The sequence below is a fragment of the Heloderma suspectum genome, chromosome 9 (genome assembly GCF_057233095.1).
Source record: "Heloderma suspectum isolate Gila_16-S chromosome 9, 16-S_ref, whole genome shotgun sequence".
Taxonomy (NCBI): Eukaryota; Metazoa; Chordata; class Lepidosauria; order Squamata; family Helodermatidae; genus Heloderma; species Heloderma suspectum.
The window spans coordinates 13,476,503-13,490,411 of record NC_139466.1 but is presented as its reverse complement, the minus strand read 5'-3'; the positions used below and the strand labels follow the sequence as shown (position 1 = coordinate 13,490,411).

General features: G+C 44.2%; 1 protein-coding gene across 1 annotated transcript in view; it reads left to right on the top strand.

The window, feature by feature from the left end:
* Positions 1-12,465, top strand: part of IL1RAPL2 (interleukin 1 receptor accessory protein like 2) — a 737,235-nt gene extending 724,770 nt beyond the window's left edge. The window contains exons 11-12 of the mRNA XM_084813734.1: positions 7,608-7,751; positions 11,970-12,465. Of these exons, the coding sequence (XP_084669860.1) occupies positions 7,608-7,751; positions 11,970-12,151 (326 nt within the window). The 3' untranslated portion in view covers positions 12,152-12,465. The remainder of the gene's footprint in view (positions 1-7,607; positions 7,752-11,969) is intronic.
* The last annotated feature ends 1,444 nt before the right edge of the window (positions 12,466-13,909 follow it).

The following is a 13,909-nucleotide window of genomic DNA, read 5'->3' as shown; positions in this document are numbered from 1 at the left end:
CTAGCTGGAGCTGATGGGAATTGTAGTTGAAAACATATAGAGGGCTGGGGAAGGCTGTCTTAAGTCATAGTTGTCCTCATTTCCAATATTCCCCCAGCTGAATTCCCCATCCTCTAACATAGTGGGCCTTCCTATTGTCACAGAAGCTTCCATATTTTTACGTCTGCTAAGCTGCCCCAAGGTATTATAAGGTATTGTATTCATTATCTGTCCTACATAAAGTAGACCCATTGAAATGAATATAACTTGAATTAGACTAACATTGGATACAACCCAACATTTCCTGAATCACTGATGACCATGGTGGCTGGTTAACCACCCTGCACATGCTGGTCACATGCCAGCCAGATTTACATAATTACCCTTGCCAGCACATGATGTCCGAAACTGGCACAGATGGGTGGTTGGGGTGGTTAGCAAACCACCCTGAACCCATGGCCTGTTTTAGGGATGTACGAAAGTCACTTACCTTTTAACTAAATTGATTCGAGGTGCGGGGGGAGGCGCTCCGTCCCTGAAATTCTGGCCGGGGGGGGAGGTGCTCCGTCCCTCCCCCCCGAAATTCTGGCCGGGGGGGAGGCGCTCCGTCCCTCCCCCCCCCGAATCCTGGCTGGCCGGGTCCGCAAATGGCGGCGGCCATAGCCGCCGCCGTTTGCGTCCCTGCAGTCAGCCGTGATAGGCTACGTAAATGTTTACGTAGCCTATCACGGCTGAGTTAAAAAAAAAATGCGCGTACGCAAATGGCGGTGCCCATGGGCGCCGCCATTTGCGTTCCTTATTTTGGCACGTCTTAGTCTACATAAACATTTATGTAGACTACAGCGAAAATAAGGGGAACACAAATAGCGTAGAGTCTACGCTATTTGCGTTCCCCTTATTTTTGCCGTAGTCTATGTAAATGTTTACGTAGACCAAGGCGTGCCAAAATAAGGAACACAAATGGTGGCGCCCATGGGCACCGCGATTTGCGTAAGCGCATTTTTTGTGTGTTTTTTATTCAGCCGTGATAGGCTACGTAAACATTTACATAGCCTATCACGGTGTTTTTTTAAATTTAGCCGTGATAGGCTACGTAAATCTTTACGTAGCCTATCACGTTTTTTTGTTTTGTTTTTCTAAAAAACTTAGAAATGGCGGCAGCAGCCGGTCGGAAGACCGGCCGCCGCAGCCACCACCACCAGGAAGATTCACCAAAGGTAAGTCCCGTCCTGGGGGGGCGGGGGGGCAGACCGTTTCGCCACCAATTTCGGGGGGCCGAATGCACTGGCATTCGGTCTCCCCGAGATTCGTGGCAAAATTCTCTGACATCCCTAGCCTGTTTCAAGGTTGCTGGGTGGTTTGTTAACAACCTCAACCATCCACCTGCACCAGGTTCAGACATTACAACAAGCTGCGCTTAGCAAGGGTAATTATATAAATCCGGTTGACAGACTTGTTAACCGTGGCTTATGAACCACCCTGTGATCGTGTGGATGAGCCCAATGTGACAGAACAAAGTCAAAGTGAGGTTTACAGGGACTCCCAAAATGTATAAAGAAAACTTAACCATGTTAAGGTCCATGCCAAATTTCATTGTATTATTTACTGCTTATTTGTGCATCTGAATACATGAATATTTATTTCACAGTGCAGCATGGAATTTGTAGTGCTTAAGAATATGGGAGCACCTGGATCATAATTGTGCATGTACTGTATATTTGAGGTTGCACCGCAACATGGGATCCTTGGTGATTGTAATGAGGAACCACTGAATCAATATGACATATAGTCCATGCATGCATTTTAAAAATATCACAGGATCTTTGAATTCTGGTGGCAGATCCAGGCACGCTTTAAATGGCCAACAGATGCAGACCAGCTAAAGTGATATTGGTCCTTCTTTTCCAGTGTTACCTGATGATTTGAGTTCCTTCCAGCAATTTCAGTCCATTGTAACTCATTGAGCTCAGTAAACATATACATACTGCCCTTTGCTCCCAAAATCTTGTGGCCATAATAAGCCAACTGATTAGATGGCAGTGTTCATATTCTGCACACCACAGTAGGTTTCCCTTTCAACATCTTTTGCAGGCTTTTTTTATTTAAACAACAACAATGCAACCACGTGTCTGGTCAATTTATAAGAATTATTTTTCCACACAGACCCCACCTCTGTGCTGCCTGAACATATTTCTTCACTAGGATCGTGCCAAGCTGCTACTTCTGCTGCTTGTCTACCTAGCAGCAGTTTCATTCAATAAATAACAAGGAAAATGGTTCGGACTTCAATGAGGGAAAGGAAAAAACAGGCTTAGGAACTAAGCACATATTACATACAAATTCATGTAACTGAGCCCCAACATTTTTTAAAAATTAAAAGCAGCTTCAAGAGAGGAGGATTTAGATTTGAGAAACAAAGAAGGGGAGGTTTGCTTAACCCTTTCCTCAGCCGCCCTTTTCCCCAATGGCTTTTTCCCAACCTTCTTTTCTCCAGTGGTTCCTCCCTCCTCCTGCAAGGTTCCGAAGGCATGTTTGCTCCGAGAGGTGTGTAATGTGTAGTTAGTCACTTAAGGACATTTTTCCTCTAATGCAAAAAAAAAAAAGGAAAGAGATTCTAAGTACTCTATAAACAGAATATCTTACAAGAGGAATAACTTGTCTTTCAGTTCAAGAGTACAGCCTGATTTGTTCCTGCAGCTCCTGACAAGTTACACGTTGCAGATTAAAAGGAAATAAGACATCATTGTCAGCTTAACACTTGTGTCTGAGAATGTCTGCTTCATGCAAGACAGGAGCAAAGCCTATTTTGGGACTTGATATTCAAAGCAGGGATCTATCTCTTGCATTCTAATCATTTGACGTTCAACTTGGCACTTATCATGTAACTCTAAAATATTGAAACCACTTCAGTGTTCCAAACAATATATCTCCATTGGAGGTCTACTGTCAGGGAACTCTGGTTAGCTCAGCATTCCACAACCTGGTGGCTCTCTGGATCTGTTGGCCTACAACTCCCAGAACCCCCCAGACAGACATTATCCTGTCGGGGTCTAGACTAGAGACATTGCAGCCACTTTGTGTAGTCCCGTTCTCCCTTGGCCAGCTGTCTTAGCCCTGCCCTCTCCCTCCCACTCACCCCCATAGCGTGCAGCTCTTTTAGACCTTAAAACAGGGGTAGGCAACCTGGTGCCCTCTGGACTACAACTCCCATAATCCCTGACAATTGGCCATGCTGGCTCAGGCTTATGGGAATTGTGGTCAAAAACATCTGGAGGGCACCAGGCTGCCTACCACTGCCTTAAAAGCTATAAAGATTGTTCAGAGCCTGTTCTTGCCTCAATTTCCTGTCTCCTCCTTCAGCAACCTTGTCTCAGAGCTACCTCTCCCATTGCCTCTTCATATCCTAGTATCTCTTCCAGATCTTCAGCTTGCCCCTGTATGTTTTAAACCCATACAAATGAGGCCCAAGTCTTCCCACAGACATATGACTCAGATTATCTGTGCAGGCTTTGATGCTTAATTTGAATCATAAGAACACAAGAAGAGCCTTGCTGGATCCAACCAAAGTCCAGTCTAGTCTAGTGTCCTGTTTCCCACAGTGGTCAACCAGATGCCTACGGGAGGAACACAAGCAGGACACAGAGGCAACCCTCCTCTCCCACTAATGCCCCCCATGCTCAGAAGCACAAGTGGGATGTGCAACAACCCTCCCCCCCACACACACACACATTCACAATGTTTCCCATTTTTCCCCCTGAACAATTAGGGTGAGGTCCCCTAAAGATGTTGCTCTGTCCTTCTGAAATCGTTTGGGTTTCCTCAAGCCTATTGATACCTCCTTCTTGTGTGTGGATGGCTCCATTTAGTCTCCATAAGGAGTGGCACTCCAAAAACTGAGCTCCCTATTGGTACGCATGATACTGCCACTGAAACTGCAGGTTTTGTATAGACTTCATGACAGACCTCTCCTCTAATCCCCTTTTAAAGCCATCTAAACTGGAGATCGCCACTATAACTTGTGGCAGTGAGTTCCACAGCTTAAAGAGTGTCTGATATCACCCAGTGAAAGCTTTAGACCAGAAAAAAAAGGCACTGGGGTAGTTCTGTGGCTGTGCTCCAAGTAACCACTTTTATCTACCCGAAACAATTAACACGCGATACCTTTTCATCTCTTCAGGGCTGGCCAAAGGCAATGTGTTGCCTGAGGTAAATGATAAATTGGTGCATCCTCCACAGTCCATGTACAGAAGCTGACTGGACTGGAAGGTGAAACTTACTTCAGCCCTGGCAATAGGATAAAGCGCCCCACCACAGCAGAGGCAGCAAGCTAGTTTGGAGGGCTCAAGACAGGTTGTGTGGTATATGCAGTTCTATCCTCCAATGGATGGGAACATCCAAAGAGTTTATGAGTAACAGCCGGGAGACTGCCACTGCCGCCCCATTATATCTGCTGCCTGAAGCAGTAGCTATGCCTAAGGGAAGGGTAGGGCCAGCCCTGCATCCCTCTGTTCTATTATTCTCTGAAGCCATGAACTCTTGGTAGGGAAAAAGAGAATGGTTCCTGACTGTTAATTCTAGGAGTCAGGAACAAGCTGAAAAGTTGACTCCTGAATGACGTTGGTGATATCTATAACCTCATCAGATCATCTAAGTTTTGGGAAGCTTTATGCTTCCGCTTTTCATTCTTTACATCACCAGCATTTTATGCTTCTCCCAATGCTTATTTATCATGGCAATAAATATCTGCACTGACACAGGGTGCAAATTGATACATCTTCTCAAAGAATCTCTCATAGTATTAAACTGGCTTCTTGTGATTTTTAATAGGCAGATGAACTGGAAAGCAAGGTTAAAAGCTTCAGGTTCTCATGCAGTATTTGAAATGGCATTTCAATCTGTTAACGAGGGTCTCCCAGAGGAGTTGAGTTATGGGTGTAATGAATCATCTCGACTTTCGGCATTCGGTGTTTGAGACTAGAGCTGAGATGAACTGGAGGACAGTTTTGTGAACATTTCCATGACCCCACCCTTATCCACCACATTATTTGTGATTTTACAGGGGCACTCAAAAAGGTGCAACAGTATTCATGGGGGTGGGGGGAGGGAACATGTCCCCTCTGCTTCAACAACTGGGCTAACACTGTGTTTGCTGCGCTGCACTGTGACAATGAAACTACTGCAATGCAGCATGGCAAAAGAAAGAGCATAGGCCACGCACATTGAAATGTGTATCCAAAGGTAAGTATTGTAGACATCTGTCTTGGAATGCACATCCAAGTCTGCTCCATGAGATTGACACTGGCTTCTTTGTTTATTTATTCCTTTATTTACTGGAAAGGTTTGTATCCCACCTTTCCAAAAAGTTCAAAGCAGCTAATGAAGAATTTAAAAATAAAATATATAGATTTTTTAAAAATACGACAAAACATAAAACATCATTACTTCAATGAAGAAACAGAGCAACAAAACTCAGAAAAATAGAACCATAAAAACATTAGTAAAAACCAGTCAACTAAACTTCACTAACAGCACAATCCTATGCATGTCTATTCAGAGGTAAGTCCCATCAAGTGTGCATAGGATTGCAGCCTAAATCACCAATAAATGAAGGCCTTCCTTAAAAAGGGTCTTCACACCACAGTGGAAGACCACCAGTGAAGGGGCTAGGCTGAATTCCAGAGTCTGGATGCAGCCACTAAAAACGCCCTTGAACTTGCATTTTGATGCAACCAGACCTGGAGTGGAGCTTCAGAGTCAAGACAGTGCTGCTTCATTTGCTGTCACTCATGATTTGGCTCTCTGATGCCTTCTCATTCACTTTGTGATCTCTGATTGGCTAGGATCGTATAGGAAAAGGCCTATTGTCTAGGATCATATAGGAAAAGACCTGTAGTAGGGCTTCAGAGTCAAGACAGTGCTGTTTCATTTGCTCTCACTCATGATTTGGCTGTCTGATGCCTTCTCATTCACTATGTGATCCCTGATTGGCTAGGATCATATAAGAAAGCAGAAAGAAGTCCTGTTAACATTCTTAAAAACAATGCTGATGCAGCAGACAATTTGGGGAGCGGCAGCTGCAAATAGATGTGAAAAACAGCTCATAAAAATGTGGAAGGTAGGTGTTAGGGGTGTTTATTTAGACCGCTCAAAAGCACACTTTTTGCCTCAAAACTGTACAAAGGTGAAAATGTGGTGCAGCTCACCTTGACACCTGTATTTTCCTGGAATCATGATATACATATGCCAGGTTGTCAAGAACTGACTCCAAATTATCCAGGAAACATATACTTGCAATGGCTTATGCTTTATATGAATTTTAAGCCTGACATACAGTAGCTTAGAGAACACCTCCACCCATGTGGTTCTCTGAGATCCACCAAGAGCACCCACTTCATGATATGATCTATGTGTCAAGATGAAACTCTAAGGGCATGAAGAGAGAGATGCTTGGAGCTGCTTTACAGGGATGGAACTCCTTCCCACTGTGGGCTCACCAAATGCCAAGCCTCAGCATTTCTCCAAAACATTGCAACACCTGCCTCTTTGGGAGGAGTTCAGGGTTCAGTCAGAAAGTGGGATTTCAGTTGAATTTTATGCAATTGTATTCAGAACCACACCAAGTGTGGGTGTGGTCGGGCACCAGCTGAGGGCCCACACCCCAGCAGGAGCCCACTAACAAGAACTCCCTCCTCTTCATCATTGCGTTATTTGGACTTGCTCCTCCTCTTCATCATTGCAACCTGCATGTTCCCCTGCCTCTCGCTCCTGCCCAGACAACAGTGGTGGTAAGAAGCAGGAGATGTCACTGTCTAATTGCTCACTGGCTCTCTGCCTGTCAAGCAAGCAAGTGGTAGCCATGATTGCTTCTCCTCCAAGAGGAGGAGGAGCGATAGCACGTGGTGACAATGGCACTGAGAAGGTAGACTTCCAAAGGAAGTAAGGCGGATGGCTACCAGGAAGAGGGCTTTTCCAGCTGTGGCACCCTGGCTGTGGAATGAGCTCCCTAAAGAGGTTCACCTGGCACCTACGTTGTACTCCTTCTGGTGCCAGGTGAAGACCTTTTTATTCTCCCAGCATTTTAGCATTTTAGCTCCCTAGTCTTTTAGCTTTGGTGTTTTAAATCTGTATTTTAAATCTCTGCATTGCTGCTAGGTTTCATTCTGGTTGTACTGTTATATTGTGGTTTTAAGCTTTCATATTTTCATTATATTGTTTTATGCTGCGCTTTGTGGCTTTAATTTTTGTGAACCACCCAGAGAGCTTTGGCTATTGGGCAGTATAAAAATAGATAGATAGATGATAGATGATAGATGATAGATAGATAGATAGATAGATAGACATAAACTGAGGGAGGAGGCCCATGGAGGGTGTCTTGCTGAAGTGCTTTCAAAAACCTGGAGCCAGCACTGACTCTATTCCATTCCTCCTGGGGTCACACCATCCCAGACCATAGGGACACAGTGGGCTATGAATCAATTAAACATAACCCTTGAATGCTGACCTGGACTCCATGAAGGAAGGGTGGGACATAGGTGGTGGTGGTGGTGGTGGTGGTGATATTGTTGTACTTATTAATAATAACAACCATGCATTTTGTAGCCCAGCTATCTGTTCTTATTTTATGCTAGACCTGCTCTCCAAAATCGAACTTGCTGGAGGCCTGGGAGCTATCTTTCTCTTGCTTGTTTTACTTATAACTATCTACAAATGCTACAACATAGAGCTGATGCTGTGTTACAGACAAACCTTTGGGGGCGATGAAGCAATGGATGGTAAGTGGGCTTCTCTAATCTACTGTGATCATCATTGTTTTACTCAAGTGTCCAAAATACTGAGCAGTCTCTGCATCCAATTGAAGATGCAAGCTGCTGAAGGGGAACAGATGTGCTGTGCACTTTGCAGAACCCTGATCCAAAAATGGACTGACACAATCCACTGGGAAGTTCTCCTCCATGAACCCTATTGAAATTAAGGGGAGCTGTCCAGAAAACATGGCAGCCAGGAGCCTTGGGCAACCTATATGTCCCAAGTGTACTTGCACCTAGCAGGCTGCCAGGTAGGGATGTACTGATTGTGTAAAATCTATTCCATCTGTGTTTAGTGATAACTGTATAGCAACTATGCCCTTATCTGGACAGAGATAGCCCAGCTACAGTTATCCATGCTCTGATAAGAACTTGTCTGGATTACTGCAATGCATTATATGTGGAGCTGCCTTTGAAAACAATCCATAAACTTCAGCTAGTCCAAACTAGGGCAGCAAGATTGTTAACAGGGACTGGCCAACAAGATCACATTATACCAGTACTTTTCCAGCTGCACTGGCTGCCAGTCCATTTCCGAGCCCAATTCAAAGTGCCAGTATTAACATTCAAAGCCCTAAACGGCTTGGGGCCAGCCAGGTTATCTGAAGGATTGCCTCCTCCCATATGTGCCTGCTTGGACCCTAAGATCGTCCTCAGGGATCCTTCTCCAGGAGCCTCCACCAAAGGAAATGAGGCTGGTAGCTACCAGGAGGAGGGCCTTTTCTGCTGTGGCCCCCCGACTGTGGAATAAGTTTCCTAGATAAGTTCACCTGGCGCCTATGTTGTACTCCTTCCGGCGCCAGGTAAATACCTTTTTATTCTCCCAGTATTTTAGCATTTTAGCTTCCTTGTCTTTTAGCTCTGGTGTTTTAAATCTGTATTTTAAAACTCTTCATTGCTGCCAGGTTTTATTCCAGTTGTACACACACTGTGGTTTTAAGCTTTCATATTTTATATTGGTTTATGCTGCAATCTATGGTTTTTTATTTTTGTGAACCACCCAGAGAGGTTTGGCTATTGAGTGGTATAGAAATAAATAAATAAATTTCAACAGGTCTACTCTAAGTAGGACCTAGGCTGGATTTTACCCTCAGTGTAAGAAATAAATGAATAAGGTAGCAGTTGCCAGTCCACTGCTGCATAATGGACCTCATTGGATGACAGCGTGTGATATTTTTGCTTTCATCATCCTGTTGCTGCACAGCACTCCATTGTCAACCAGGAAGGCTAAAGGCTTACATGGTCCACAGGGGTTAAAAAGCTGATTTCCTTCTGCTAATCGAACCATGCCCCATCCATCATGTGTCGCTGCTCTCATATCGAAATATGCCATCTTCTGCTAGAACTAGTAACAGCTCAGCGGAACCCTTGTTTTCTTCCATAAGAAGTGGAGGAAAATCAGTTCTCTAGATGAGAAAATAAATGTCGGCACCTTCCCTGAGTCTCCCCATAAGTCACAGCCAGATTTCTTTGGTGAGCATTAGGAAAATTACCATAATTTGAAGAACATAAATGGACAAGTCATGCTCTGATTGGCTCTTCAGCCCTATTCTAGTGCAAAGGATTGATTGTTTTAAACTTGCTTCCTGTGATTTCTTCCCCTCCGCCCACAGTTGTTGTTCATAGAAAATTGATGCTTCCTAAGCATTCTATACTTTTGTCTTCACTACATTAACCATTTGATTTTTCATTTCTCTGAATAATGGGAGCTTGCAAATACCATGAGAGCTTTCAATCACAGCTTTATCTTTTTTCCAATAGACCCACAGCTCTAGGAAGTGTTATAAAAGTTTGTGCCTATGCATTAAAATGGGCTGTGATTAATGGATGCATTAAAGTATATGTTAAACATTCAGTCTGAATATACTACCTAATCTCGCATTAATATGGACAATAAAACCATTTATGCATGCAGTTTAATACAGGTTATTTGTTGTTTGCTTGATTAAAAGGCTCCAGTACTCCACCCAGCTGCAGGTGCTTCAGCCCTCTGATGTCATTCAGAAGGGCGCTGGCCACACCATTAGGCATAGTGAGGCAGCTCCCTCAGGTGGCAGATGCTGAGGAATGGTGCTGAGGTGTTGAAGGGGAGAGCTCTGTGTACCAGGCCCTCCACTTCCTAAGGTAGCCAGATGCCCTCAGGTGCATTGGAGGCTGTTGTCCCAGCACCAGTGTTGAAGTAAGGTCCAACTGCGAGCTAGGCTGGGTTTTGTACATGAAAGGGGGGCAGGCGCCATCTTGTCCTTTGACACAATGAAGAGAAATACCTGTTTGGGGGTCTGAAAAGGGACCAGTGTGTAGCCTTTATACCTTTACGATTTGAGATGATGGATACAATGATGCTACAGGGAAGATTCAGAGGCATCCCACTGAACGACAGACTATGCATATGTGGTAGTTCTGTAATTGAAGATCTGGCACGCTATTTACTTGAATGTCATCTGTACTCAAGCTGTAGGGTACACTATTTAACCTTATTCCTGACCCACATGAGAAATTGGTCAGTGAAGGATAAATTGTTTCTCTTATGAAGCTCTAATTTCTTTGTGTCCCAGAGGGTTGCCCTTTTTGCAATCAAGGCAGCCAGTTTAAGGAAAAAGGAATTGGAAAAATGGTCTGGCGGATAGATTCAAATGAATGTGTGGGCTTTACTTATTGCTGTTTTTATGCCTCACTAATGGTGGTCGCGTGTGTGTGTGTTTTGTCCTTGTATTGTAATGTTTTAATGTCAATGTGTAATGTTTTAATTTTTAATGTAATGTTTAATTGTAATATAATGTTACTAGTTTTAATGTAAAGTCTGCTTTTTAAAGTTTTTTTTTCTATTATTATATTTGAAATGGTCAGAAGACTTATTCAATAAAGTCATTCATTCATTCATTCATTCATTGTCCTTTGACGGCAAAATGTCTTGGGCCGGCCCTACATTCAGCCTAATTCCGAAAGCCACAGCTAATTTTTCTGCCTTGAATTTGTTTGAAGATAATGGCACTTAAATTTGGATTTATCATGTATTTATTTCTTTTACATCCCACCTTTCTTCCATGGTGGAACACAAGGCTGGTGCACAAGGGGGGGTCCCATACGGTCTCCCATCCATGTCATGACCGGACCCGCTTAGTCTTCAGCAAGCTTGTGGTTTTATATGCAGCCCCAGAGCAAACTCTCCCGCCTGAGGTGGGAGGACACTTGCTCCACCACTTCTACTAGGGATGTCAGAGAAATCTGCAACAAAACCAAATGAGTTCGGATTTTTATGAATCCAGCCCACAGATTCCAGCTTTTCCCCTGTCAGGCAGATTCCACAGGCTTGTGGACCAGTTTTCTAACTTTCCCGAATGTCATAGAAAAATATGTAAAATTAAAAAAAAACCTCCCAGAAATGCACATTTCCCCCATAGGCTAAGGTGTGAAAATGCGCATTTTGGAGGAATTTGTGCATTTTTGAACATGCAAAATTGCACAAATGCAAAAACAAAAAAAATCTGATTCCAGCAGTGGGTGGATGACTGAACAAAAGGTGCCTGACAATCTATGAAACAGAGACGGAACAGATTTTACAGTCCATACATCCCTAACTGCCCCTGCCGCATCATGCTCCTCCCCATTGCTGCATCATGCCCCTTCCCAACACATCACACCCTTCCCCTTCCCACCCCTTCCCTCTTGTGAGAGCCCCACAGCCACTTCTTCCAGCCACACAGCATTCCATAGAGCCAATACAGAGAGTGGCAAAGGGGAAGGAGGCACGATGAAGTAAATAGAGGGCAAGTGGCTGCTCCAGAGAGCCCCACTGGCTGCTTTCTCACTGCAGCAAATGCCATGGCAGGAGAGCAGCTGGCAGGGCTCTCCTGAGCACCCCTGGAAGTGGTGGAGTAGCTGTGGCGGGCCCTCCTGGTACAGGGGGTGCAATTTGCCACTCCTCCCACTCTGCCACCTGATGTGGGCACCTCATGTTGCTTCATGGGAGGGCCGCCTCCGATCATGTGTCTTCATTCAGTCCATGCCCTAGGACCCTGATATATACAGTCAGGGATTGTGGGAGTTGTAGCACAAAACATTTGGCAGGTCTCAGGTCGCCTAAGGAGCCTCCCACAGCCATTCTTCATTGTCTTGCTGTCACAAATGAAAATGCCAAATCTGGGTCTTCTTCATTTTCTTTCCTTTTTGTGATTTTATTTATAGACAACAAGGAATACGATGCCTATCTCTCATACACCAAAGTGGACCCAGACACGTTGGACTGTGACAACAGTGAGGATGAACAATTTGCCCTTGAAATCTTGCCAGATGTCCTGGAGAAGCATTATGGATACAAACTCTTCATTCCGGATAGGGACTTGATCCCTACAGGGAGTAAGTACTGATCGACTTGGCATTTGGGATGACCCATCTGATGCTACTGAAGAGGTGAACCCTACTCCCTACATTTTCATCTCCTTTTTACATGGCCACTCTCAGAAACTAAATAATGTCCTGATTACAGTGAGGCAGGACTGGCAAGGCTAGCTGAGCAAAGCTGCAACCCAAAAAAAGGGGGGGCTGTGCATGGGATCAAGCCAAGGCTACTTTGTAAAGCAGGTAGTTCTGGAGAAAGAAATATCATGGCCAATGGAAATCAGTGGCATCATCTAGCTCAACAAAAGATACCCTTTGCCATTTTAACTCATGTTTGAGGATTAAAAAAAAACATTTTACGTGTTCCTATCTTCTTTATTATATTTTCCACAGTCATGTTACACCAGAGAGACAAAGCAGCCATTTAGGCCCAGTGTGAGGTTATGGGACCATAGAACAGTCATAGAATAGTAGGGTTGGAAGGGGCCTATAAGACCATCGAGATCAGAAATATACCTTGGACTTCTATCCTCCCTTCCCTCTCTTGTGCAAATCCATTTATCCCTCCTTTCCATAGCTTGTTTTACCCCCAGGATAGCATTATGTTTCCACTGGCACTACCCATGCCAATGGCACTACCCTCTGTTAACACAGAGACTGGGTTTTCTTCTCCAAACTAAAGCTTTAAACCAGGATTTTAAGTGTGTTTGCCAAATTGCAAAACCCTGGTGACAATGGAATCTAGTTAATCCTGATGCAAACATAATGCTACGCCACAATCATGGAAGGAAGGGAGATTTTGCATAAAAGAGGAGAGAAGGTAGGGAAGTGGGAACAAGCAATCTTCAAGCTCACCTAAACTCTTCGAAACTCATTTTGGCTCACTTGTTTTTTCATTTTTGACCTGCTTTTTCAGCTCAAACAGCAATTTGTGCAATTCAAATAGGAAAAGTGCACATTTCTGCATGTATTCTTCAAAAGTGCACACTTTCCTCCCATTAACTAGAGTATGAAAAGTGTATTTTTTGAAGAAAAAAAGATGCATTTCAGAGTGCACATTTTTTTTTAAAAAAAAACCAAACACATTTTTTGAACACAATTGCACATTCAGGAATTTGCAAACATTTCTAAAGAAAACCACTTCTGCTTGCATTTCTATTCAGGATTGTGAATGGGACGTGTTCAAAGGATTTATGAATATAAACAAAATTCTCTTACAGCCCTTGCAGAAGGGAGGAGAAGGGGAAAGCAATGTACATGCCTGGCCTCCTAGCAGTGGTTAGGTGACTGGGAACATTGTTGTTGTTGTTGTTCAGTCGTTCAGTCGTTCAGTCGTGTCCGACTCCTCGTGACCCCATGGACCATAGCACACCAGGCCTTCCTGTCCTGCGCTCTCTCCCGGAGCGTGCTCAAGTTCATATTCATTGCATCCGTGATGCTATCTAGCCATCTCATCCTCTGCCGTCCCCTTCTCCTTTTGCCTTCAGTCTTTCCCAGCATCAGGGTCTTTTCCAGGGACTTTTCTCTTCGCATTAGGTGGCCAAAATATTGGAGCTTCAGTATCTGTCCTTCCAATGAGCACTCAGGGTTGATTTCCTTTAGGATGGACTGATTTGACCTCCTTGCAGTCCAGGGAACTCGTAAGAGTCTTCTCCAGCACCACAGTTCGAAAGATTCAATTCTTCGGCGCTCAGCCTTCCTTATAGTCCAGCTCTCACAGCCATACATTACTACTGGGAAAACCATAGCTTTGATTAGACGGACCTTTGTCGGCAAGGTGATGTCTC